We start from the raw sequence: 27909 nt of genomic DNA, 5'->3' as shown, positions 1-27909 counted from the left end.
CATGAAATCTTATGTGTTAAAAGGCAGGTTGAGAATCCTCAAAAGGACCAAATCAACCCTGTCAAAACACATTAAGAAAATCAGGGGTCAAAACAGTCCAAATCATACGTAATGTGAGATTTGGTAATAAAACATGTACAAATGTGGCCAGATCTCTCAAAACATTACTGCAAAATGATTCTGGATTAAGTTTTTCCTTAACAAAATCTCCTAGTAAGTATTTTTGTACTTATGAATGGGAAGGGTAAAAAGGGAAGAAGAAAATGAACAAAACTCAAAAGTGTGTTTATCTCAAAACTTTTGAATCAAAAGAAAAGAGTATAAACATAAAACACTTATGAGTCCAAAGTTGGGTAAACAATGGTCATCATGCAACTGTGTGCATTCATTAATTCAAGAAAAGTTCAGGTAACAATGGTATCTCCAGTGATTGACCTTAAAAGAAGAATTTGCAATCAATTGACAAGAAAATGATCCTAATCAATGGTCATAATAACTTGAGAATGATGTGATCATGAGCCTTTTTGGAAAGTTACCAAGATCCTTTTGATGTACCTTCAATATAGCCTTTAATTTTAGAAAGGTGTTCTTCTCCAATAAAACCAGATATATTATTCATTTTTTTTAAAATAATATATTTTGTACTTTTACTCATTTTTGATAGTAAAAGCTTTTTCGCCGGTCAGGAGGTGATTTCCTTATTTTTGTGTGAAGTTACTTTCCTTAAAACAGATCAAAAGGAAATGGTGCATATGTCAAAGTCATATCAACTTCAAGTTTGTTTTATCAAAGATCAAAGATTGATTGCTAACAGTTTTAAACTACTGAGATACTCATGTTCTAATTTAGATAATTAGACACAAAATGAGTAGCCTTAGTAAAAAGATCTTCATTACTGGGGATACTAAACCACTGCTGCACTAACAGTTGCTGATGTAATAGCAAAAAAAAAAAAAAAAAAAAAAAAAAAAAAAAAAAAACTCACCATTGTTTCTACCACTGTTGTAATCAAACATCTGGCTCCTAAACACTGTCCACTGCTGAAAGTCAACCTCTGCCCTCTCATTTTCTTGATATGCATTGTTGTTCAAAATCAGTGTTCTATCCACTGATGGTAAAAATTACCCACTGTTCCATTTATTACCGTTGTAACCACTGATACTTGCTTCATCAGTGGCTCTCTAAACAACTTTCCTCCATCATTCATCCTTTCATCCGGGGTTGGCACGTGTTCAAATTTTAGCCATCAGATCATTATAAGCGCTGCCACATCAGCACTCACTTTTTTTTCCTAAATAAAACCCTGGATAAATCCAAACAGGGGCTCACACTGTCGAATTGAATTCCAAAATTCTCTTCTCAAAGCAGTTTCCCGCTCTTCTTCGCAAAAACATTCTTCGATCTTCCTCATCAAAATGAAATCAAAATCAAAATCGAAATCAAAATCAAAATCATCTTCTTCATCCTCTCCTAAAGACGCCACTCAAATGGCCGCTGAACCGAACGAAATACCATACAAATCCCCTCATAACTACTCGGGCATTCTCACAAAACCCACATCCAACAACACCTTTGATTCCATCATCAACACCTTATCTGCATCAAAGTACAAAACTTTGCTAACAGCAGATGCTCCTATCTACCTACAAACCCAGAGAGAGTTCTGGAAAAAGGCTACCCTTGAGAAACAAGGAGACATTGTCACAGCCATAAACTCCTCGATACAGGGTAAAGAAATTCAAATATCTCCAAAATCAATTTCAGAAGTCTTCAAACTCGACGATCTGAAAGGTAAAACTTCTTTTTCTAAAACCAAGTTGAAAAAGGATTTCATGAATAGGGGATAGCAGAGCAACCAAAAAGGGATACCTTACAAAAAGGTTTCTTCCCTTCTGCACCAAGGTTTTTATTTCACACTCTTTTGATGTGTGTCTCTAATAAAACAACTGCTTTTAACGAAATACCATCAAAGATTCAATGCCTGGGATATGTTATTTTAAATAATGAAAATTTTAATTACTCCCAGGAGATTTTTGATGATTTGGTGAAAAATGTTGACATCAAAGCATTTTTGCTTTTTCCAAGATTTTTAAGCTACTATTTTGAACAAAAATTTGAAAAGGAAAATGTAGATTTGCTCAAACAAGGTGCTCACTTTAAAATAAATGGTTAAACGCCTGAAACATTCTCTAGAATGTTGGCACCTATAAAAACAAAAGCAGAGGTGCCTGAGCGGAATTTAGCAGATGAAACTGCTCCTCAGGTATCGGCTGCTGAGCCCACTGCTCCAGGTGATCAAAGCAGCACACCCACTGTTTTGAAACCCACACCTGCCACCACCAAAAAGACCAAAAAGAAAACATCCAGAAAGCCCCCAAAACCTAAAACAAAGGCACATCTGGAAGATGAGATCCCAGAGCCACTGCCAGTGACAACACAAATGTCACCAATAACCACTGCTGTTACTTCCTCATAGCAGATGGAAGAAAGATCTCCACCCTTGCCTCAAACTCCTCCTGCATCCTCACAAAAGGATCAGGTTGTAAATACAGGGACCCCCCAATATGAAGCTCTGGATCCACTCGGATCCATCTTCCACAGTCTTGATCCCAAGGACATGTCTCTTTCAACTCCTTTATCCTCACCCCTTATATTACCACAATCCATGTTACCCTTGTTGCATGCAGTGAATGTAGCTCAGACACAAACCAGTTCCTCTCAATCACCTATCACTGAGAGTATACTCCCACAAGTGACTGGGTCTGATGTCTATACCTCTCCTAACTGATGTGTGTAAAATGCAACATATAAATTACATCAAATGAGACATAAAACTAACCCTTTTTAAGTAATAATGTTGGAAAAAGAGTGTTTTTGTCTTCCTTTTGTATTTTCAGGATTAAATGAGCTCAAATTAACAAAAGAAGCAAAAAGGCAGCTAAATATAACATAAATACAAGAAAAGGAACATAAGTGGATTGCCCGACCCCTCGACAGCATCCTCCCAAGCAAAACAGAGAAGGCAGAAGACTGAACACGCCCCGTGCTCAGCGAGCATGGGGCCGTGCCCAAGAAGCAGCAGATAAGACAAACCTATAGAAGCTTCTATTGCCCACCACGGGGCCGTGCCCAGTGAACACGGGGGCGTGGCGAAAGTACTGCAGGCGCATTAATTGTAATTGCGAATTACAATTAATGAGGAGAGAGATTGTCAGATAGGCACGGGGCCGTGCCCAGCGGACACGGGGCCGTGCCCAGGCTTCTGTTCAGCCTATAAATAGGAGTGCTTGGTTTCATTGCAACTCATCCCTTGGCACACCACCTCTCTCACACTTCATCCACCATCCACCACCATCACAACACCATCATCCACCACCATCATCCATTGTCCATCATAGAGTGTGTGAGTCGTCTCGGGATCCAAGATTGATCGTAAGAGTTCTTGACAATCAAGGCCATGTTTGCCTAAGTCTCTTACATCACTTGGTGAAGACAAGTGTTTAGTATAATACTTTTTATTTTTAATCTTTTGCACTTTTTGTTTGGTTTGTATTAATGACTTTAATAACTAGTTGCTTATGTTGAAGGTGATTCTTCCTTATCGTTTGTCCATGGTGTCTTGGCATTATTTTACTGTCTATATAAAATAAAAGATTTTCACCATTCATATTTCCACGGTCTATATGGAGGTATGTTGGCTACCTGGTTGGGGGTTAAGGGAACGGTTTGGTAAGGGTCTTGCCCTTGTTCAGCGTTTAGAGGTCCTGCAAGGGACCTGGGTCAAATTTAGTAGGATCTCCTTCAATACCCAAAGGTATTGGATGGCGGAGATCCAAACTCTTTGACCCCCTCATAAGTTAACTACTATTAATACTATAACCCGGCTATTTAGGACTGTATCCCTGCTGACTCAGACTACTTAGTCGAGGGTAACGTCACCTCCAAAAGAGGGACCTACCATAATTTGCATTAATAACTTGATTCATTATCTTTCAATAATCCGACCCTTTAGGATTGTATCCTTGCTGACTCAAACTACTGGGTTGAGGGTAACGTCACCTTCAAAAGAGGGGCCTACTACAATAACTAAGATAATCTCTTAAACAAGTGTAAAAGTGCGAAAATAATCAAAGGTTATACTAATACACGAATCGGATCCAAGTGATTCATCTTGTCTATCTGTTTTTTATTTTTATTTTATTTTTCAGCATTTAGTTAGTTTTATTTTCTTAGTTTAAAAATCTTTTTCTAACATTTTGATTTGGTTAGACGTTGAGGATAAACCGGTACTAAAAGCTCTTGTGTCCTTGGACGACCTCGGTATCTTACCAACACTATACTACGTCCACGATGGGTGCACTTGCCCATATGTGTGTTTAGTGTTAGTAAATGTCGTGTTTTATAAATTTAAAACTTGGCTAAAAGTGTAAAAAGGGTTTAAAATATACATCTAAAATATAACACACTTCACGCACATCAAGTTTTTAGCGCCGTTGCCGGGGACACAAGGATTTTAAGAAAGTTAGGAATCAACGGCCTAATCATATTTTTTATTTTTCTTTTTAGTTTTTTAGGATTTTCTTAGTTTTTCAGCTTCTGTAGAGCTCAGCACGGGCCGTGCCTGGTCGGACACGGGCCGTGCCCAGCGTTGTTACTGGCAGTTTTTAGTTTTCCAAGTTACAGAAGGCTGACCACGGGGCCGTGTCGGTGCAACACGGGGCCGTGTCCAACTCTCCAGTAACTGGGATCTGGAAAACAATCACTGTAACTCCGACCACGGGCCGTGTTCACTGGGCATGGGGCCGTGGTGAACCTTCTGACCAGCATTCTTTTCTGTTTTTATTGCAGGACTTGGAACCAGACGCCACCCCTACGTAGTGTATGAGCTCCAGTTCTAATAAGGACATAAAAGAACCTCTAGAAGAACCCGAACGCTTTCTCAGAAAAAGATTAAAAGCCAAAAACCAAGAGAAGGTTTCGGGAAATCCACTTCCAATGGCGGACCAACGTACCCTCATGGATTATCTACGACCCACCGTAGGTAATCTCGGCGTCGCTATCAACGCACCGAATGTTGAAGCCAATAACTTCGAACTTCGGCCGCATTTGATACAGATGCTTCAAAACTCCGCAACCTTTCATGGGCTTGCGGACGAGGATCCCCATCTACATATTACTAATTTCTTAGAAATATGTGATACTTTTCGGATCAATGGAGCATCAAATGACGCCATCCGCCTCCGAATGTTTCCTTTTTCACTAAAAGACCGAGCAAAAGCTTGGCTTAACGCCCTCCCAGCTGGATCGGTAAACACCTGGGATGAACTAGCCCAAAAATTTCTATATAAGTATTTCCCTCCCGCTAAAACGGCTAAATTAATGACTGAAATTAATACATATTCACAAGAGGACGGGGAATCCTTATATGAAACTTGGGAAAGGTTCAAGGAGCTATTGCGAAAGTGTCCACATCACGGCCTTGCGATATGGCAACAAGTATCCACTTTCTATAATGGGTTGTTGCCACACACAAGGCAGACACTTGACTCTAGCTCCAGGGGACTTTTAGGTAATCGCCGCCCGCATGAGATATATAATCAAATTGAGGAAATTTCTCAAACCAATTTTCAGTGGCACACTCCCCGAGGCAATAAATCTATTGCCCCGGGCGCCTATAAGGTTGATGAAAGAACTTCTTTACAAGCCCAAATCGAGGCCCTTTCTTCGAAAATAAAAAAATTAGAAATGACAAAAACAGTCTCGGTTATGGCTTGTGAAGGGTGTGGTGGGCCACATGAAAATTGGAGTTGTATGAAAGAAACAGACGATCAACAAGAGTCGGTAAGCTACATTGATAATAGACCTAGGCCGTCGGGTCCTCCAACGGGCACCTACAACCAAGGATGGCGAAATCACCCTAACCTTGGTTGGAGAGAACCCGACAATAGTAGTAACCAACAAAACCAACGAACAAACTTTCAACAACCAAGAAATGAGTCACAAAATTTCCCTCAACAACAAGGTGGACGAGAAAGGCTTGAAGATATCATATCTCGCCTCATCTCCAACACTAAAAAGAAAAACTCGGAGAGGTTTCTTCAATTAGAATCAAATTTTAGAAATCAACAAGCTAGTATTCAAAACATAGAAAAACAAATAAGTCAACTAGCCCAAAATTTCTCCGAGAGACCATAAGGAGCATTACTAAGCAATACCGAAACAAACCCAAAAGCGCAAGTTCACCTCATCACATTGCGAAACCGCACCGTGGGTCCTACGGAAGGGCCGCCGCCTACCGAGGAGACTATACCGCCGCCCCTACAAGAGAAGGGTTCCTCTCCATCACCCGAGCCTACCAAGGCTCCTCGAGTTCCGTACCCCGGTAGGTTAATCCGTCAAAAGACCAATGAGCAATCCGCAAAATTCGAAAGTCTACTAAAACAATTGCATGTCAACATTCCTTTTATTGATGTCCTAACCCAAATGCCCAAATGCCCAAATACTCTAAGTTCATGAGGGACTTCCTCACTCATAAACGGAAAACTGAAACATTGCAATTAGTTAACTTAGGCGAAGAATGCTCTGCCCTCGTACTCAACAAACTCCCCCAAAAGAAAATCGATCCCGGAAGCTTCACGATTCCTTGCTCGATCGGGGACTCCCCCGTTCGTAATGCACTAGCCGACCTTGGGGCTAGCATTAACCTCATGCCCTCATCAATGTTCAAAAGACTCGGCCTAGGAAAAACGAGTCCTACAAAAATGAGCATACAACTTGCTGATCGATCCGTCAAATTCCCGCAAGGTGTCATTGAAAATCTCCTAGTCAAGGTAAACAAATTCGTCTACCCGGCCGACTTTGTCATACTCGATATGGAAGAAGACACTGAAGTCCCCCTCATATTAGGGAGACCATTTCTCGCCACCGCACAGGCAGTGGTAGACATGAATGACGGAACGCTTACCTTAAAGTACGGGGATGATGAAGTAAAATTCAGGGTTGGGAAGAGAATAGAGGACGATGACCCAGTCAACTACATGAAGGTTATTGATTCAAGTTTGGATGATGCTCTCCGACGATGTAACATGGAAAACAAAACATCCAGCTCAGAAAACATATAACCTTGCCTTGGGTCTAGCCAAGGACCCTTATAAACGTGGCGCACCACGGAGGCAATCCGCGGAACTATCCTTAGTTTAAATTTAGTGTTTTAGTTTTAATATGCAGGAATAAAACACACTCATGGTGGTAAAGGATGATAAGGGAAACGAGAAACATGGCCCCATGCACAAGAACAAGGTCACCCGACAACAATTTCTCCATTACAGAAAGTTTAGCACGGGCCGTGCCCAGCCAACACGACCCCGTGCAGAACACCCTGCAGAAAAAATGCCCAGTTCAGGTAACTGGACGCGGGCCGTGTTCACCGGACACGCCCCCGTGTCCAGGCTTCTGTTTCGTTTTTTTAATTATCGTTACTGACACCTGAACACGGGGCCGTGCCCGGTCACCACGGGGCCTTGTCCAGACCGCCAGTAACATACATTTTTGCTTTTAACACCATGTTACACATTCAATCAACCTAAAAATTTACTTTTGGGACACATTGAGGACAATGTGTAATTTAAGTGTGGGGGGGGGGATGCTAAAACCTTGAATTTTGCAAGTCCTAATAACAAGCTTTACACAAAACTCTATTGGAACCGCTAATCACCCCAAATTTTTTCAAAAATTTTCATTTTTTTTACTTGTCTAAAGTTTAAGTTGGGAATTCTAAGACTAACAAGGTTATATTTTTACAAATTTACAACTGATAGCGTCGTGATAAAAAGAACCAACATAAGAAAATTATGAAACGGCATGATAAGCTTAGTTAAAATTCGATTATATATACTTGATCACATAAAAAACCCATTCCCACAAAAAGTAAGTTTTGAGCCTTTATTGAGCATACAAATATACATCTTTACGCTAAATGCTCATTTTTCGTTTCTTGTGTGAATAGCCGCTTGGTTCTTACGACTCTAGAACTTGCCACGACAATACATTCCCGGTCCTTACCAACTTAAACCCAAGTAAGTATATGATGGAGGCATTAGGACTAACCCTTTTTCTTTCAACACCATTATTTTTAATTTTTTTTACCTACCCAAAAATCCCCCTAGTTAACCCCTTTGAGCCTAGACCTTTTTCATTTCTTACCCCAAAACCCTTTTTACCCACAAAAAAAAACCCTTTTATTTTTACCCTTTATTTTAGTAACTAGCTCGGTTTTCGTGTGACTAAAAAAAAAGAATTTTACAATGAAGTTAGAAATAAACAAACAAAGCTCCTAAAACAAAAGCTTGTTTAAAGAAATACTTCATTAAGAATAAAAAGTCACTAAAACAAAATGTTTTACGAAAACCGACGCTTTTTACGCTTTTCGCCCTTTTCTACTAACCACTAACCCAACTACCCACCTTTAGCCCAAGCCTTTACCCAAAAAGTCCTCTTGATATTTACAAAGGTAAAAAGTTAAAAAGGAGGAGGATTGATTGCTTGGCAAGCCTATGGTAGGAATAAGTTCCATGCCGCTCTCGAGTGATTCACTAAAAAAGACACCTTCGGCCAAGTGTGAGTGATTTCTCCCGTGAGGTATGTGAACTTGTATATAAATTGAATTTTAAAAAAGGCATGTTATGCCCAAATAAGTAATTTCTCTTATGAAACGTTCTAAATAAATCATAACGAATAGGATTGTAAATAAATAAAAATAAAACCCAATAAAGATCTTAGATTCCCGACACTCTATGACAAGCCAAAACCTTCTCTTCTACCCATTCCATTTGGGAGTGTAAGCCACGTATTAAAGAGTTTTGCTTGAGGACAAGCAAAAATTCAAGTGTGGGGATATTTGATGTGTGTAAAATGCAACATATAAATTACATCAAATGAGGCATAAAACTAACCCTTTTTAAGTACTAATGTTGGAAAAAGAGTGTTTTTGTCTTCCTTTTGTATTTTCAGGATTAAATGAGCTCAAATTAACAAAAGAAGCAAAAAGGCAGCTAAATATAACATAAATACAAGAAAAGGAACATAAGTGGATTGCCCGACCCCTCGACAGCATCCTCCCAAGCAAAACAGAGAAGGCAGAAGACTGAACACGCCCCGTGCTCAGCGAGCACGGGGCCGTGCCCAAGAAGCAGCAGATAAGACAAACCTATAGAAGCTTCTATTGCCTACCACGGGGTCGTGCCCAGTGAACACGGGGGCGTGGTGAAAGTACTGCAGACGCATTAATTGTAATTGCGAATTACAATTAATGAGGAGAGAGATTGTCAGACAGGCACGGGGCCGTGCCCAGCGAACACGGGGCCGTGCCCAGGCTTCTGTTCAGCCTATAAATAGGAGTGCTTGGTTTCATTGCAACTCATCCCTTGGCACACCACCTCTCTCACACTTCATCCACCATCCACCACCATCACAACACCATCATCCACCACCATCATCCATTGTCCATCATAGAGTGTGTGAGTCGTCTCGGGATCCAAGATTGATCGTAAGAGTTCTTGACAATCAAGGCCATGTTTGCCTAAGTCTCTTACATCACTTGGTGAAGACAAGTGTTTAGTATAATACTTTTTATTTTTAATCTTTTGCACTTTTTATTCGGTTTTGTATTAATGACTTTAATAACTAGTTGCTTATGTTGAAGGTGATTCTTCCTTATCGTTTGTCCGTGGTGTCTTGGCATTATTTTACTGTCTATATAAAATAAAAGATTTTCACCATTCATATCTCCACGGTCTATATGGAGGTATGTTGGCTACCTGGTCGGGGGTTAAGGGAACGGTTTGGTAAGGGTCTTGCCCTTGTTCAGCCTTTAGAGGTCCTGCAAGGGACCTGGGTCAAATTTAGTAGGATCTCCTTCAATACCCAAAGGTATTGGATGGCGGGGATCCAAACTCTTTGACCCCCTCATAAGTTAACTACTATTAATACTATAACCCGGCTATTTAGGACTGTATCCCTGCTGACTCAGACTACTTAGTCGAGAGTAACGTCACCTCCAAAAGAGGGACCTACCATAATTTGCATTAATAACTTAATTCATTATCTTTCAATAATCCGACCCTTTAGGATTGTATCCTTGCTGACTCAAACTACTGGGTTGAGGGTAACGTCACCTTCAAAAGAGGGGCCTACTACAATATCTAAGATAATCTCTTAAACAAGTGCAAAAGTGCGAAAATAATAAAAGGTTATACTAATACACGAGTCGGATCCAAGTGATTCATCTTGTCTATCTGTTTTTTATTTTTATTTTATTTTTCAGCATTTAGTTAGTTTTATTTTCTTAGTTTAAAAATCTTTTTCTAACATTTTGATTTGGTTAGACGTTGAGGATAAACCGGTACTAAAAGCTCTTGTGTCCTTGGACGACCTCGGTATCTTACCAACACTATACTATGTCCACGATGGGTGCACTTGCCCATATGTGTGTTTAGTGTTAGTAAATGTCGTGTTTTATAAATTTAAAACTTGGCTAAAAGTGTAAAAAGGGTTTAAAATATACATCTAAAATATAACACACTTCACACACATCAGTATCCCAGCAACAACTGAGGAGGTTACACTGCAGGAGTTACAAGTAACTCCTGTCAGTAGTTCAAGTGGAGCAGCCACTACAAATGTTGAACCCACTGGTTTACATTTAGACAGTGGTTTCATTCATAAGACTCCCTTGAAGGCAATTTCTTCAATAGCACCTATGAGAACCACCAGTGAGGTTGTTCTGTCCACTGGTACCCTCAAAAGGCTATCAAGTGCTGAAGAAAGAAGTCCCCAGTACCAAGAACAAGGGGCATCAATGAATGACTTTTGGGATTCATTTCCTAAGTCACACATTGATACAACCACTGCTGGTGGGGATTCAGATGATCCCATTAACTTGGGTGATGATTCAAAATATCAAGAATTGACGGGCAGAGTTGAAAATCTGGAGACCTCAGTTGCTGAAATAAAGGATATGGTGCAACAGCTGTTTAAAGCTCAAAAAGCACAATCCACTGCTGCTCTAGCTCAAGCACCTGCACAACCTGCACCTGCTGCAAATGAGCTATGGAATATGTTCCAACCACTGCTGGAAAGACAAAAACAGATGGCTGATCAGCAGCATGCTATACATGTACAAAAGCTGACAAACATGGTGGAATCAAGGTTTAAAGATACTCAGGCAGACATCAAAGCTATCAAGGCTCATATCCAAAGTACCTCTGGAAAAATTCCTCCCACTGTCCTTTTCATGAATGAACCCTTCCCAGATAATGCCAAAAAGGGGGAGAAGATCAAGTGGAAGAAGAAGGGAATTGAAGATGGTATCTTCATTGAGCCAGAAAAGAATAGCCAAACCAAAGCGGCAGTATCAACACACACCACATCACCACACACCACCACAACCACTGCTCCACCATCATCATCATCTGTGATCACATCACCAAAACCAAATTCACCACCAAAAACAGCCACCCCATCATCACCTCCTGCCAAAAAGCAGAAGACAGTAGATGTTACAACATCTGCTGTAATGACAACAGTGGTTGAAGCACCAGTTGTCTCAACAACTGTTAGTCAATCACAAACCACCTCTCAAACCCTTGTCAAAAGCAGAAGACATCTACTGACACATCAGTAGTTGTAATGACAACAGAGGTTGAAACACCTGTTGGTTCAACAGCTGTTAGTCAACCATCCACCACTGCTCTCACCATTCCCACATCACAACCAGCAAAGCTTTACACCAGAAAAAGAAAACTTACTCAGGCAAATGAGGACAAATATGATCCCATTGCTGCAAAATATCCACTGGAACTAGAAGCCATAAAAAATGGGATGAGACAGTTCTACACTGATGATGATCCTTCAAACAGAAGATTCCCTTCACTCATAGGCTTCATAGTCCCAGAAGACATGGATGAATACCTTGAGCTCAAAGCAAGGCAGGCTAAGATAAGAGCCAAAATTGAATGTGAAGGTCAAAGTGACGAAGCCATTGCTGAAAAATTGGAATTCTTGCTCACAAAAGTCAAGCAGGTGGAAGATTATGCACAAGATCTAGACAAAGAAAAGAAAGAAAAACGAAATAAACTGAGAAAACAATATCTTGAGTATATCATGAAAGAAAAATTCTATCCTGCTGAAGAAAAGCAATTTGAAGAATGGCCAATAGTTGCTTTAAAGAGCATGAGGCAGACAGAATTGAAAGGATTAAAAATGATCCAAGAAAGAAGAAGACTGCTCCAAATTGGAACAAATACAAAAAGCTCATTGCTGACCTAACGTCTGAGTACAAAAGAAAAAAACAGGAGCTGGTGGATGCAAAAGTGGACACTGCCACTGCCATAGCAAAATGGACAAAGCAGTACACTGATGAAGCTTATGAAAGGCTGAAGAAAAGGAGGATAACTGTCCCAGACACTCCAAAGAAGCCTGACTACAAAAAGCTTAAACAGCAGATTGATAATCTCAAAACACTGCTCACATCAGCAGATAACCCAATCCTTGTGGCAAACCAAGAAAAGGGAAATGCTGACCAGTGAAGAAGAAAAGGAAAAGGAAGCTGAGTACTTCAAGGATGCCATCAAGAAAATGGATCTAAAAGAAGATAGATCAGCTAAGCTTCAAGACCTTGCCAAAAAGGTATTAACCAAACCTGCATCACCAAATGACTCAGCAGAAATATCAGACATTGAACCAGATCAACAAAAGAGACAAGAGCAGATTGAAAAGGAAACTGCAGAAGACATAGCTGCAGCAAATGATGTCATTGAGATGGCCCTCAAACAAATGTCTGATAGCTTATAACTTTTCACAAGGCCAACATCTCCAAACTCATCTGGAAATAAATCTCTCCCAAGAAACCCATTAGGATTAAAAGTACTAAAGTGGATGTCTGATCAAAAGACCCACGTATTGACCTTGGTCAGATCCAATGGTGAAGTGAAGTACATATCAAGGAAAGAAGCAGTAGGCCTTAGTGTTGAAGATTTGCTGGATCTCCTTGAACTTACACTGTGTAGGGATGAGGATGACTCAAGTTCCAAGGATTTTGAAGAAGAATTTAAAAGACAAGCTAAGGAACTTCTGATGAGAAATAAAAATCCAGAATAATGAAGGGTTTTGGCATTATCTGTTCCAGGGGGAGATTGTCGGGATTGAACCCTACCAGAGGAACATATAATGAAAACCAAAACCGGATCACTACAGTGGATTCAAAATAAGCAGCTGTTTACATTAAGCTTTCTCCTTGACAGTGGTTGTCTAACAGCTGATAGATCTCAAGTACTGCTCAATAGAACAACTGATGATCCAAACACTGATGAAATTTTAAAGACTGCTGAAGACAAACATTGACACTCTATCTATTGCTGTTTCCTAAGTACTGCTGAAGACACAAGCACTGCTGATTCAAGGACTGATCAACTTTGAAGAAAGCACTGATGATCAACATCAGTGCCTAGGCTACATCAGTGGAAAGTGAAGCAGTAGTTTTCTTATGTTTTGTATTTTACTAATAATCAGTTGTTAGACATCAGTAGTTTGTATAGAACAGTGTTCACAGGTTGTTAGGTTGTTAGTTGTCACTATCATGGTGACGTCAGCTGAGATGCCTCAGTGGTTTGGTTTGCCTATAAATGGAGCAGTACCCTGTACTGTTACATTTGATTGACTGAGCAAGTTCTTCTTCTCATGTCTAATCCTTTCATCTTGTGCAACCAACCTTGGAGCATCAGGCTGAGGGGGAGTTTAGTATTGTAAGCATGCTTGTAATCATTTGCTTTGTAATTCAATCATTCAACTTAATGTGAAGCATTTGTTTATCAAACTATTCTCTACTTTGATTGTGTTTACAAAGTTTGTATTCATTTCCGCTGCACTTTACATAATTTCATATTCTCTTAATGTACAAATTATACAAACAAACACAATCATGAGAGCCTGCGATCCTAACAAACAACCGAAATAACAGCTTCGGTTTCATCAGCTGCATCCGTTTACTGTGGAATGCATCCGTATTTTTGTAAATTGCCCAAACAAGCATGCCTTGAACGAGTCTTGAACACTCGTAATCCTCAACCGGCTTTGAAACCGGATGGAATCTACGAAGAAACTGTTCGATTTCACGGTGAGTGGAGAAATTAGCGACGGAGAAACTGTTGGAATTTGTGGATTTCGGTTGGTTCAGAAACTTAACAAGAGAATCAACTAAAAAAGCAGTGAACGGTATTTAACGTACACACCGCATTCGAAGATCCTTGCAATAGACACAATTTGTTGGAATTTGTGGATTTCGGTTGATTCAGATCTCTATTCGGTCATCTTTCCTCGTAACGTATTTTTTTCTAATTAGCGTTGTTAACTACCAAAAGAATGCATACACAAATAGTTCTAGTGGATGAAGCAAAGAGACCGTTGTGTATCTGAATCAGGTTCTCAAACAAACACTACTAAATGCATCCGTATTTAGCAGTAGTGTCTGTTAAAATACAATTTTGAATGTATATAAGAGCGTGATCAACTACTTTGGGTATATTCGAAACCAACTAAAATACGTTAAAAGCGGTGAACGGTATTTAACGTACACACCGCATTCGAAGATCCTTGCATTAGACATAATTTGTTGGAATTTGTGGATTTCGGTTGGTTCAGATATCTATTCGATCATCTTTCCTCTCAATTGAATAGACAAACACTTGCTTCATAGGACTCACTTGAATCGTCTCGGAAGTACTGAACAACAGAAATAACAACTTCGGTTTCATCAGCTGCATCGTTTACCGTGGAATGCATCCGTATTTTTGTAAATCGCCCAAACAAGCATGCCTTGAAGTACTGAATCAACAGAAATAACTGAAATAACAGCTTCAGAAACTATTAACCCACAATTTGTTGGAATTTGTAGACAGACACTCTCTTCATAGGACTCACTTGAATCATCTCGGAAGTATTGAACAATAGAAGGATGAGATATCGGCAGTTAGCTCGAAGAAGTTTCTCTCAATCAGGTGTTCCATACGTTACGAGATTCTTCGAGAATTAGAAAAGGAGAAAATACGGAACGACAAGGGTAGTATGAGTCTGAGTCCATTATGGTTCATGTCAGGTTTGTATTTCCCATAGCCAGCGTTTCTGTAGTAAAGAACGGTTGCGGTTTTGCACATTCAATCTTCATTGCTTCATTATAATTAATAATGCGGTCTCGGTTGAAGATGTAATTGCAAGACTGTTTGTCGGGCTTCCAATGCTCACACAGGGTGATAAACAACGCTGATATTAAACGGATTATTGAACCAAGAAAGTCATTGGACTGCCGCAGATGAAGTCAAATGTGATCAAACTTGGACATCAGACGTAAATCTTTGAAGAAACGGAACATAATCCCAGATTGTCTAAAGAAGCGCTTTTATCATGTGTGATCCAGAGGTCGGTCTCGGGTGGGCATAAGATCCGTGGGCCCTATTGTCGGATTATTGAACCAAGAAAGTCGTTGGACCGCCGCAGATGAAGTCAAATGTGATCAAACTTGGACATCAGACGTAAATCTTGAAGAAACGGAACATAATCCCAGATTGTCTAAATAAGCGCTTTTATCATGTGTGATCCAGAGGTCGGTCTTGGGTGGGCATAAGATCCGTGGGCCCTATTGTCGGATCTGTGACTCCATGGAAGATGTGATTAAGGTAAGCGTGCCGTATCATGTGTCATAAAATGGAACATAATCCCAGATTGTCTAAAGAAGCGATTTTATCATGTGTCATATTAGAGTAGTATGAGTCTAAGTCCATTGTGGTTCGTGAATGTTTCGAATCATCATAGAAGACGTATCGGGTGAGTTGTGGTTATTTATAGGAGGAGGTTATGAAACGAATATATGTTTATGCGAATTTAAAGGACAATACTGACAGAGGTGCTGGTCTTTTCTCCCACTGTGCAAACTTGAAAAATCTCACCATAACACATCTAATATGACACATGATAAAAGCACTTCTTTAGACAATCTGGGATTATGTTCCGCAAATTGGGAACCACATATTCGTGTGTAAAAGCTTGGAAAGATGAACGAATAAAGATCTGTATCTATCATATCATCGACCAACTGCTCGAAATCCCTTTCATTTCTCGGGTTCACATTCGACACAACACAACAAAAGATAAATTCAAAAAAAACAGCGGGCTGATACGCATCATATAGGCCTATACGATGCGTATCAAGCCCGCCGTCAGACATAACCTACACCTGTTAGTCTGCCATGTCTTTTACTTTATTTCAATACGCATCGTATAGGCCTATACGATGCGTATTTAATTGAAAAAGTGTGCAGATAAACAAGGGGGTGTGCCATTAGAAAATTCCAATAAAAAAGCGAAATGTTGACTTTTTAAGCCATAAAAGGCCGTACGGAACAAACTAGGGCCTTCTAGGCCCCTTTGACTGGTCAAAGGTGGGTTTTAGAGGGCCATTTTCACCTTTGGATTCGTTTTTAGGTCTTGAATGCGTCCTGGGTGCGCCAAACGGACTCCTTTTCGCGAGTTTTTCGTGCCATTTTAACGGTTTATAAAATCGCGTCAACCGACAACGAAACCCGAATTCTTTGATATTTGACTTAGAACAACTTATATTTATATTAAATAAGTGTTTTTAAGCTTCACTGGCTGTTCGTTGCATGTTTTCTCCCGGTTGCGTTAAAATCAAAGTCGTTCCCTAACCGGAATCTGCTTCGCTTAGCGTTCCAACTACCTAATGGGGCCTCAAATCTTACGTTATGGTCTAAATATCATGTTCAAGTATTTTCGTGCCCTTAGAATCAGCGGTGGAACTAGCCCAAAAATTTAGGGGTATTCCATTTTTTTTATTTTTTAAACCAGGGGTATCTTTTGTATAACGGAGACGAAGTTGCGAGGTATTTTTACACTACGGAAACGGAGGTAAGGGGTATTTTTACACTACGGAGACGAGGTTGAGGGGTAGCCCGTGCTACCCCTACTAACATTGTAAGTCCGCCACTGCTTAGAATCGTCTACGGCACTATCGTTTGTATCTAATTCGATACTATTCGGTTTGTACACTATTAAACCGCAAGCTTCCGTTTAACCTGTTTTTAACACACTGAGGAATCCTAATCGCACTGTTTGTCATTATTGATCATGTACTACTCATAATGTACCCTCGGATTCATCTGAGTCATGTTTGTTATCATGTCGTGAATCGTGTAAGTTGAACGTACAATTAGAGTTTTATGCTCGATTAGGGTTTCAGGCACAACTAGTGCTTACCTGGTTTTGCCGTGGTTGTCAAGAGGGGGGGGGGGGGTGCTCCCCATCGGGGCGGACACCACATCACCTCCCCGTCCCGCTTCCCACAACTTTATACATTATTCATCGAAAATTGTGTTTAAAAGAAATATTCAATTTCATTTAAAACCCGAAAAGTCCAAATTTGAATAGTATATATAAACATCAAAGTTTGACCATTTTTCCTTTATCAAAACGACGTCTTCTAGGGCGTTACACATGGAGTTATGGACTTTCAACAACACATACTTATGCAAACTACTAAATTTGCTACACAGAAGTGATATTTGATAACGACTTTCAACCACTTAGAAGGCTAAAGCGTTAGGGTCGTTTTGAACATTTATTAAGATGGTGATCGATTGCATAATATTTAAAATTGTGAATAGATAGATAATCCTTTACATAGAAAAATAACTTCTTGGATTTATATTTGTTTTGGGTACAAATTTCTGACATATTATAAAAGCATTATATGAAGCTAGCATGAATTTGTGTGTCTAATCCGAGTTTAAATGTTTTTAGGTCGAACTCACATACTGGTTCAATTATACGAGCCGTGTTTGATCCGACACCTGACGGGTTCACAAGTAATCTGTCTAATATGTTTCTATTTATAACTTAAAATGTAATATCTTTTCTTCAAATTATAATCTGATTGAATATTTTATGTCAACTTTCAAAAGACAAAAGAGAAAAGAGAAACGAGAACACATAACTATTTTATATTTGCATGTAGTTTTTGTTCCATATTTGTAATTTTAGGGTATTAATATGCAAAACAAATGAAATAGCATTTTCAATTTAAACGGGTTTGTTCGTTTAACCTGCATAAATTCATGTCGTATTTAGGTTCATGAATGTACACGATTTTTAGCTTGGTGTCATGCTAGTTTTTTGGTTCGAGACAAGTTCTGTACATCAACCTACATTTACGAATCATTTAACGCCACTTGTTAAGAATCGTAAGGCTAGGTGATATGTCAGGCCACATCAACACCAACTAAGCAAAGGGCTTTATCGTTAACTTGCACAGTGTGAGATAAAACCCCCTTTAAAGCCCTCATTAACTATATGAGAAAATTGCTAAATTCGTCCCTGAGATTTTACACAAATTGCTAGATCAGTCTAAAATCAAGATTTGCTGCTAAAACAGTCCAAAATCAAGGTTTGTTTTGCTAATACAGTCCAAAAACAGACGCCGTTAAATATAGCAGTTGGACTGTTTTAGCAACAAATCTTGATTTGGACTGTTTTAGCAGCAAATCTTGATTTTGGACTGATCTAGCAATTTGTGTAAAACCTCAGGTACGAATTTAGCAATTTTCTAAAAAAAGTGATTTTTTTAACTGTTTTTGATATTTAATGTGATATTAATACACCATTAATGAATTTCAATAAAAAAAGTTCTAGTAATTTCTTTAAATATAATAAGTGATGTCTTCTTAGGCTATACGGTATGGGGGTCGGCCCCGGCCCGTCGCGGGTCGGCGACGGTCCACACACCGTGCCGCCCCCTACCGTCTCCGTCTTCTCCGTCCGAAAAGGGACGTTGGCGACGACGCAAAGATGTGGGCCCCCCTATTAAAATATGACCGTTAATAATAAAAAAAAAATTAAATTTCTATTTTTTGAATAAAGCCAAACGGCTAGATTTTTAAAATATATAAATTAAACCCCCATTTTCACTATCAAACACCAAATTAACTTCCACAATTCACCATTTTCTCCTATAATTTTTACACTCTCTTCCACTACACTCTCAACCTTCTTCCACATAATTTTCATGGATCCGTTCAACAACCCCGATACTCCCAACACGCCTTCGAACAACCCGAATACTCCCACCAATCCGACCCAACCAAATGTTTTTTCGGTTCCGGGGTATTATCCAACGCTAGAACCGAACCAATTCTCCCAATTTTCATCGAACGCTTTTGCGTCATTCCAACAATCGCCCAACCAATTCACTCAAATCTCCCAAAATCAAGCTCTTCAACAAATGATGATGCGGGGTGCTTGGAACTTTCCACCCGTTCAACCTCAACCGATCCCCACACCCCCCGTTCAACCCCAACCGATCCCCACACCCCCCGTTCAATCCGAACCCGAAGATGATGTGGAGATTGTGCCCGAAACCCAACCGCCAAAAGGGAAAGGAAAACGAAACAAAGGGAAACAAGTAGCGGGTGATCAAGCGTCGAAACCGAAGGCGATTAAATGGACCCCAATCGAAGAAGAAGCATTAGCCAAGGCTTTCATTGGCACTTCCGACAACCCGGTAAAAGGTTCGTATTTTTTTAAAGTTTACATCTTTTTAAATTTATAAAGTTTACATTTTAAGTTTTATAGTTTTTTTTTGGTTTAAATTTAATATTTTTTAAGTTTAGTTTTTAATTTTTTTTAATAACAGTAGGTTATTTTAAGTTTAGTTTTTAAGTTTTTAGTTTAGTTTTTAGTTTTTTAATTCTTCACAGTTAGTTTTTTAATTTTTAGTTTAGGTTTTTTAATTTTTTAATTCATAACAGTAAGTATTTTTTTTATTATTTTATATGTTTTGTTTATTTAATTTTATTTGTTCGTTTATTTTTATTAAGTCTTTTTTTTTAAGTTTATGTTTTTTTTTAATATTTATGTAATGTGGGTTTAATATTAATGAAAATATTTTATTAGTATATTTGTCAAATGTTAAAAAAAAATAAAATAATAAAAAAAATAAAAAAAACATGGTGAGGACTATGACTAGGATCATCCTACCATGCCTTGTAGTTTTGGAGGATGGAGCATCTTAGTGAGGATTGTGACGTGTCGCCTACGTGGCGGACCATCCTCCAAGGATGGTCCATCACCATACCATGTAGTCTTAAACTTTAATTATGATACATATAATGCATTTCGAATTTATCAAGTTTTTTTTTGGTAATTAATATGATATTAATACACCATAATGGAATTTTAACAAATAAAAAAAAACTATTCATTTTTTCAACATCATAAGATTACCGGGGAAAACCCGTTTGGCTCAAGGATCGAACCCGAGTCGTCCACCATCAATTCCGGGGAAAACCTGGTAACCCACTTGCCCGTAGGCACGACGGTAAAAATACCGGTAAATACATTTTTTTCTTAAATATCGTGGTTTAGTGTGAAAAGAAAAAGCTAAGAAACCAAATTAAATTTCTTATGATGTTGCCAATGACCTCTACTCCGAGGGTAACCCGAGTCGTCCACCACCAATTCCGGGGAAAACCCAGTAACCCACCCGCCTGTAGGCACGACGGTAAAATTAACGGTAAAACCCATTTGGCTCAATGATCGAACCCAGGTTTCCCTGGGTCTCCTATCACTGCTCACCAGTGCCTCACTCCTTTTTTGCACCAAATGAGAATTGAACCTGAGTCTTCAAAGAATAACTCAAGTCCTCCTACCACTTGAGCTAGAGGTCATTGACAATATCAAATTCATTAATGGTGTATTAATATCAAATTAAATATCAAAAACAGTTAAAAAAATCACTTTGTTTTTTGAGAAAATTGCTAAATTCGTCCCTGAGGTTTTACACAAATTACTAGATCAGTCCAAAATCAAGATTTGCTGCTAAAACAGTCCAAATCAAGATTTGTTGCTAAAACAGTCCAACTGCTATATTTAACGGCGTCTGTTTTTTGGACTGTATTAGCAAAACAAATCTTGATTTTGGACTGTTTTAGCAGCAAATCTTGATTTTGGACTGATCTAGCAATTTGTGTAAAACCTCAGGGATAAATTTAGCAATTAACTCTAACTATATTAAAAAACTAAACAAATCTAATTGGCCTTCGTTCCCTTTAACCCCCTTTAGCACTCGCCAAGAGGTTGGTTGGGGCATCCATAACGCCCTCTAATGGCGGAGGGTGGCTGATATTGGAGGCGTCATCCAGCTGAGGTAGCTGAGAATGTTGTTCCACACTCTATGGTCTAATTGTGAGATGTCTATTACGTCACAACCTATGATGTTTCTAAAAATATATCATTTTGGTACTAAAGTAGATAGACATCTATATATATAATAAACAAATAAGGTTTGGGACACGTGTCACGTTGTGGTGTAACCTCATTGGATTTTTGGCGGGAAAATGTGGGAGACATGTTTTTTCTACACGGGATCCGAATGGAGGTAACCAAACCCGGAATCTTGACCCGAAGCAAAATAATAACCTAATTTTCCAAACCCCTCATTCATCATTCAGACACGTTAGTTTTCAAAACCCTAGCCTCTCCATCCATATTCTCCTCTGGATCAATCATCGCCTCCATCACAACAAAATAGAACAAATGTCGATCAACAACTCCAGCGTTGAATACACATATTTGCTATTGTTTGTGCAAATCTTCTTTTTTGTTCATCCCTACTGATTATTGTTTTGTTATTGCGTCGATTTCGATTTGTTAAATCCTTCATTTACAACGATCGCCAGTACCACAATCTTGTATCTCATCACGATCACGGTAAGTTTCTAATTTCATTGATTGATTTCTGTTAGCCCAACCTATTTTTTACACGCAGATCTGAATATCATTTGAAAGGAGGCTGCCGATAAGATTCGTCAATGAATCCCTCGCACTCTCACCCTTTCTTGCAATAGATCTGGTACAATTGTTTTTATATGAAACAAGGCTAGGGTTTACACTGAATCGATTTTTATCCATTTGTTTCCACTTTTCTTCAATCATTTGGTTACTAGAGTTTACATGTCGAACAACTGTGGTAACGCCATTTTTTTGCATTTAAGGTTTTATATTTTCTCGATTATACACCTCAAAGAGAGGTACAATCAGGTTAGTAGACCATCCAAAGTTTAAAATTTATTCGTATAAGATTGGATGGTAGCATTTGTATAAGACTGTTCAGTTAAGCATTTGTTGTGCCTGTAGTTGTATCTCTTGACGGTCTAAAGAAGACTAAAGAGGACCTTTTACGTGAGCAAAATATGGAACTTGCAACTTTTCGGTACATCTAAAAATCCCTATTGTATTTATTCACATTTTGCGTGCATGGATCAAGTTTATGATTGTGAATATGAGTTGTGGTATATGCATTTTCAGGAGAGAACGTGATAATTCGGAAGCTGAAAGAGCTCAACATCTTAACAAAATCCATGAATTACAAGAACATGTTCAAGAAAAGGAAAGGCAGTTTTTAGAATTGTAGGAACAGGTACTGTATTTGCTATTTGGTTTTGTAATAAAGAATGGTACAAGAAACATCACGAAGCTTGTTTGTTTGATTGATTTGTGGTTAGAATGTTAGATTTATTCTCTCTTTGCTTATCATAATTTATGTTATATTTTGCAGCATAGAGTTGCTCAAGAAGCTATCTTATATAAAGATGAACAAATAAGGGAGGCTCAAGCATGGATTGCAAGAGCTCAGGAGATGGATGCTTTGCAGTCAAGTACAAATCACTCATTGCTAGCTGAACTGCGAGAACGCACAGAACAATACAATCAGCTCTGGATTGGTTGCCAGAGACAGGTTTGTTAACATATCAAAGCATTAACTACAGTTCATAATCAGATAGTTATAGCTGGTTGATTATTTCACACAAATGTTGGCTATGGTTATTGGCTTATTGCTAAATAATCACTATTAGATAGAGGGGTCAGTTTTGACAAATTTACTTGTATATAGACAGATTTTGCTGTGTTTGTGGGTATGTGTGTTTTTTAGATTTTTTTTTAAATCTCAAATGGATCACATGCATCAAATATGTTGAAAGTCTTCACAAATTTGTTTCTAATACATATAACCTTTTATATGACAATTCTGCACAACTGCTTGCTGCTGCAAATGCTACAAAAAATGCTCAAGCCATTATTGCAACTCTCCTAGAGGAGTACCTGAGTATCAGAATGTCTTTGATTTAACTTCCCTTTATTTTGCTCAGTGCTACCATATAGGTTTAATTGGTGGCTAACCCTTGTCGCTAATCATGATTTTTCTTTCTTTCAGGATAATGCTATGCTCAGATGTTCTCTATCAGCTGATTCTCAAGACATTAGTTCAAGAGAAGATTCAACTGATGATGAGAATATGAACATAAAAAACAATGTTTAACATGATGCAGAATATGAAGCTGATAAAGAATTTGATGATCGTCACGTATATTTAGTGGAAAGTTGAGTGAAAGCAGCGGTTATGCTGGTAGTGATCTGTATGACTTTAAGGTACTTTCTCACTATTGAATTGATGCGGCAAAATGGGCGGGTTGGATAATGGGTCCAGATGTACGGGGGTCATTGCGGTGAATCATAGTGTCAATAGCAACTATAGCGATCGCTATAGCGCACTACGTAGCGAAGCGATGTAGTGTCGCTATTAGGGTCATAGCGACCGATAGCGAGAATAGCGACAATTAATTTCTTTTGATATAAATAGCAAGTAAATATAGCTATAAAATAGCTGGATTATAGGTTTTTGTTAAATATATATGTTAAATAGCATATATATCAGGGTATTTTGATATAATATACATATAAAAATATTTATAATTTTTTCAGGTGTATCGCTATTTATAAAATTGCCGCCCACTATTTATCGCTATTCGCTATGTGGCATATAGGTTCCTTATCACTATTTGTCGCTATTCGCCATTAACAACTATACGGTGAACAGTTGAACAGAATATATAATTAGTGTGCCAAATATGATTACAAAGTTTATATACATTTTGAATAAAATGATTTACGTGGTTTGCTCGGTTGAAAATACACTTTGGTGAATCTCTGCCTGTTTGACCATTTCCATATACACCGTCTTATTTTATCGTTTAACCCGTTAGGAGATAAAACATAACCTGAGTTGACCCATTCGTAAGAAAGTGAGTCGAAGTTGCAACCCTTATTATATTTTATTTTATGAACAGAATATCACATATCCTAGAATGTTTATTTTATATTCTGAACTCATGTAGTATCTGCTTATTATATATTTTATCCCTGATGTAGTAATTTCTTGATGCTGGGCACTTAATATAGGCATATGGAGCTGATGTGTTATCTCCAAAAAAAAACAATGTCAATTCAGCACCAAAGTCAAATTCAATGGCAGATTCTCAACCTCTTTGAGTCAATGACTGTTTATTGTGGGTATGTTCTTCAACTCTGGATGGATAGAATGATAGATATAATAGGAATTTTTGAACTCATGGTATTTTTCACTCATGTTTTTGTGCATAATTACACAAGTAAAGATTTGAGTGAGGAATTTTTGAACCCATGGTTACATCAATTTGTTCATATTAGGGTTTTTTTGTTCAAATTTGTTACATCATATATAGTGTTGGAAGGGGATCCTATCTTAGTTTAAAGTGGGCTGAACAGGCTTGAATTGCTGTTAACAAGATTCCAGGTATATATGTTCTTCATTGCTATCTGCCTTTGGTTCCATTCAGGTAGGAAATTTTACATCTCCGAGTGGATAGGTAACGTGTCGTTCGGAGGGGATAGGTAATGGGTCAAAATGGATAGAGTTTAAAGCAGAAAGTATGGTGATGATTGGCTCCAAGAAACTTCAGAAACTGATGGTGATGATGCACATATGCAAGGAATAGATGAGGTTTGGCATGAAGAACGACCTATGTATTGGGGTCATCAGAGAACTGATGGTGATGATGCACATATGCATGAACTGATGGTGACATAAAGAACGACCAAATATGATTGACGTTGTCAGAGAACTCGAGGTTGCACTGCATCATCAACAAGTAAGTTTTATATTCTAAGAAGTATTGAAGATTCTCGTCTAATATTTCAATAAATATGAGTTGATACAAAAATATTGATTCTTTGCAGAACCCTATGAAACACGAAGTCAGAGAGACCAAGATGCCAACATAGTACGGATTTGTGGAAGAATTTGATCACCTCAAAGTTCGATTGGAAGATATAAAACTGGCCACCAACAACTTCTCTGACGACAACCTAATTGGACTCGGTGAGTTTGGCATGTTGTACGAGGGAGAACTCTATCTACCAGGAGGACAACGCGTGGTCTGTTTTAAGCGACTAGATCGTAGACTCGGGCAAGGGAATGTTGAGTTTTTTTAATGAGATCTCGGTGCTTTCTCTATACAAACATGAAAATTTGGTCTCTCTGTTGAAAAATTGTAATGAAGGTGATGAGTTGATACTTGTATATGAGTATGAAGCTTGTGGGAGCCTCGATAGAAATCTTAGTGAACCTGGTCTCACGTGGGCTCGACGCTTGAAGATATGTGTTGGGGTTGCTCATGCAATCAACTACCTTCATGATCCTGGGGACACACGTCAGAGAGTTTTACACGGAGACATTAAAAGTTCGAACATAATTTTGAATGCAGATTGGACGGCTAAAGTCTGTGGTCTTAGTTTATCAAAAAATGTTCCATCTTACCAACCGGAAACATTTGTTATTTCGAATGCAGTTGGTACACTTGCATATTATGATCCACAATATATTGAGATGGGTATCCTGTCAAAAGAGTCTGATGTGTACTCTTTTGGAGTGGTGCTCTTTGAATTAATGTGTGGTAAATTATGCTTCGTATATAGTAATGGTCAAATTCTTTTGAATAAATGGACAAGATGCTGTGAGGAGAAGAGATTAGATGAGATTACCTTTTCTGTTCTAAAGGAACAAATGGACTCGTGTTCCTTGAATACGTTTTCATCCCTTGCTTATCGATGTCTAAAAAAAGATCGTGAAGAACGGCCATCAATGGCTGAGGTTATGAAACAACTTGAGATTGCAGTTGAACAACAAGTAAGTTTTCTTTCTCTGTTTTAGAAGTATCCCATGTAACAAGTTAGTGTAGCTGTCCTTTTCTAAAAATTACTAAACTGATATAAAAGAGCTAACACCAATTATATGTACAGGAGGAATTTGAAGAGACGATGAGGATTCAAAAGCTCCTGAAATCTCCAATATTAAACACAACCCAGGATCAAAATTTCATTCGGTTTCCAAATGGAATTCTTGTTGATGATGACAATACGGTAATAGCTTAATTTTTAACAATAAAATGATTGTGCTTGTGCATTTAAATTTATTTATTACAAAGTTAAAAACGATTGGATGAAAAAAATATGAAAATTTTTAAGTATGCTCATTTTATTTTATTAAATATCTGAATATGTTTACTCGACAGTGGCTTGCAATACTTAAGGGAAAAGTGTGTGAAGTAATATCTGCAACAAAATGCATCTCTGCGGACTCCCTTGTACATGACTACACACAAAAATCAAGGTTAATTAGTGACTTTCTCCACATATACTTTTATATAAGAGCATCCTCGAATATAAGTTGTTTTACTTTAATAAGTATAAATTGTGCATCTTTTTTCTTGATTGAGAAGGAATCCTAATGTTTTTGTTCATTGATTTGTTCAAAGTACACCCTCTGTCATGTTTCTTGAATTAGTTAGAAAGATCTATGGCGTTACGTTTATTCTCTATTCCTAATAATTTGTTCTTTACCTCTTGTCAATAATTTGATGAGTCTTAGCTCAAGTAGAGATATAACGTATTTATTAAAATATTAAGTACTTTCATCATCAACCACACACGATCGCCTTTTGCGATGTTGAACATCATAAAAATTCAACTAAAACAGTAATGTAACATAAATAAAAAAACAAACAATATCACATTTTCTATAAGTTTACGTAACAACTTTTAACTCAGATCTCAATAATAATTAAAAGGTAATAGCTTTACACGAAAACTATGTACTTTGTGTACCTTTTATTATCGAAAACTAAATTCTCCTAACCCGGGATGTTCCCGGGTGATAGCCTAGTATTTCCTAAATGAAACTAAAAGTGTATCAAATCATGTTAAAAATCTTGAAATAAATCTTCTAATTTTCTAAATCGGCTGTCGTATTACAGCGAATAAAAGCAGACTATTTAAAAGTTTTTATTTGAGTTTTAAATAATAAATAAATTCAAGCAAAGTTTATTTATTAAAGTATTAAAATTAAAATCAGCTAATTACTTAACATGATTAAAAATGATTATCCGAGGACACCTTTTGTGGTACTACAGCTAATAAAAACAGACTATTCAAAAAGTTTTTATTCAAATGATAAAATAAACTTCAGCAAAATTTATTTATTCAACTACTAAAATCAGCTGACTATTTTAAATGATTAAAAATGATTATATGAAGACACCTTTCTAAGACTAATCGTCTAGTCCTGCCGTTTTATAAAATAATTATTATAAAGTCTTATTCACCATGATTGATGATTTATTGGTATGCATGTTGCTAAACTTCAAAATCATTTTCTAATTCCTGTAAGGGTATACAGGATAGTTGCGGCAAACTATGGGGTAAACTAGTTTACCTCGAGGAGAACACCGCCGCCATCAAAGTTTGCCTTGTGAGGGGACTTGATTTCGGTGTATAATCACCGCATATCAAAGCTTACCTCGTGAGGGGACTTGATTTCGGTGTATAATCACCGCATAGGTGAAGAAGAGAGAGAGAGTTGGATAATGATGGGACTCACTCTTTTCAACCGATCACTATTTTTTTTGTTTTTTATATTTA

At 38.1% G+C, this 27909-nt stretch overlaps 2 protein-coding genes and 1 non-coding gene across 9 annotated transcripts; 2 read left to right on the top strand and 1 right to left on the bottom strand.

Annotated features, from left to right (window-relative positions):
• Window positions 1-5373: 5373 nt before the first annotated feature.
• LOC118482437 lies at window positions 5374-5480 on the bottom strand. The gene has a single exon (XR_004868476.1). It is a non-coding gene; the product is annotated as a small nucleolar RNA R71 (small nucleolar RNA).
• Window positions 5481-19123: 13643 nt separating this feature from the next.
• On the top strand, window positions 19124-23434 carry LOC110875666. The gene is made up of 6 exons (XM_022123867.1): window positions 19124-19625; window positions 22252-22327; window positions 22423-22509; window positions 22568-22571; window positions 22673-22852; window positions 23330-23434. Exons 1-6 carry the CDS (start codon window positions 19124-19126, stop codon window positions 23432-23434), a joined length of 954 nt encoding a protein of 317 aa, XP_021979559.1.
• On the top strand, window positions 21558-26803 carry LOC110877635 (receptor-like protein kinase ANXUR1). Of its 7 annotated transcripts, none has more exons than XM_022125797.2 (12): window positions 21570-21825; window positions 21884-21967; window positions 22110-22155; window positions 22252-22327; window positions 22423-22534; window positions 22673-22852; window positions 23330-23544; window positions 24355-24465; window positions 24771-25082; window positions 25171-26119; window positions 26233-26352; window positions 26505-26803. In XM_022125797.2, the coding sequence occupies exons 10-12, from the start codon at window positions 25409-25411 to the stop codon at window positions 26718-26720; spliced, it is 1047 nt and encodes a 348-aa protein (XP_021981489.1). In that variant the 5' UTR covers window positions 21570-21825; window positions 21884-21967; window positions 22110-22155; window positions 22252-22327; window positions 22423-22534; window positions 22673-22852; window positions 23330-23544; window positions 24355-24465; window positions 24771-25082; window positions 25171-25408; the 3' UTR covers window positions 26721-26803. The 7 variants fall into 7 exon arrangements, with proteins under 7 accessions (XP_021981486.1, XP_021981487.1, XP_035832754.1 ...); XM_035976863.1 differs by having other exon boundaries at window positions 24325-24465; XM_022125794.2 differs by having other exon boundaries at window positions 21558-21967.
• The last annotated feature ends 1106 nt before the right edge of the window (window positions 26804-27909 follow it).

The sequence above is a fragment of the Helianthus annuus genome, chromosome 9, assembly GCF_002127325.2.
Source record: "Helianthus annuus cultivar XRQ/B chromosome 9, HanXRQr2.0-SUNRISE, whole genome shotgun sequence".
Classification (NCBI taxonomy): Eukaryota; Viridiplantae; Streptophyta; class Magnoliopsida; order Asterales; family Asteraceae; genus Helianthus; species Helianthus annuus.
The sequence above is the reverse complement of the archived record's forward strand: the minus strand, read 5'-3'. Positions and strand labels throughout refer to the sequence as shown.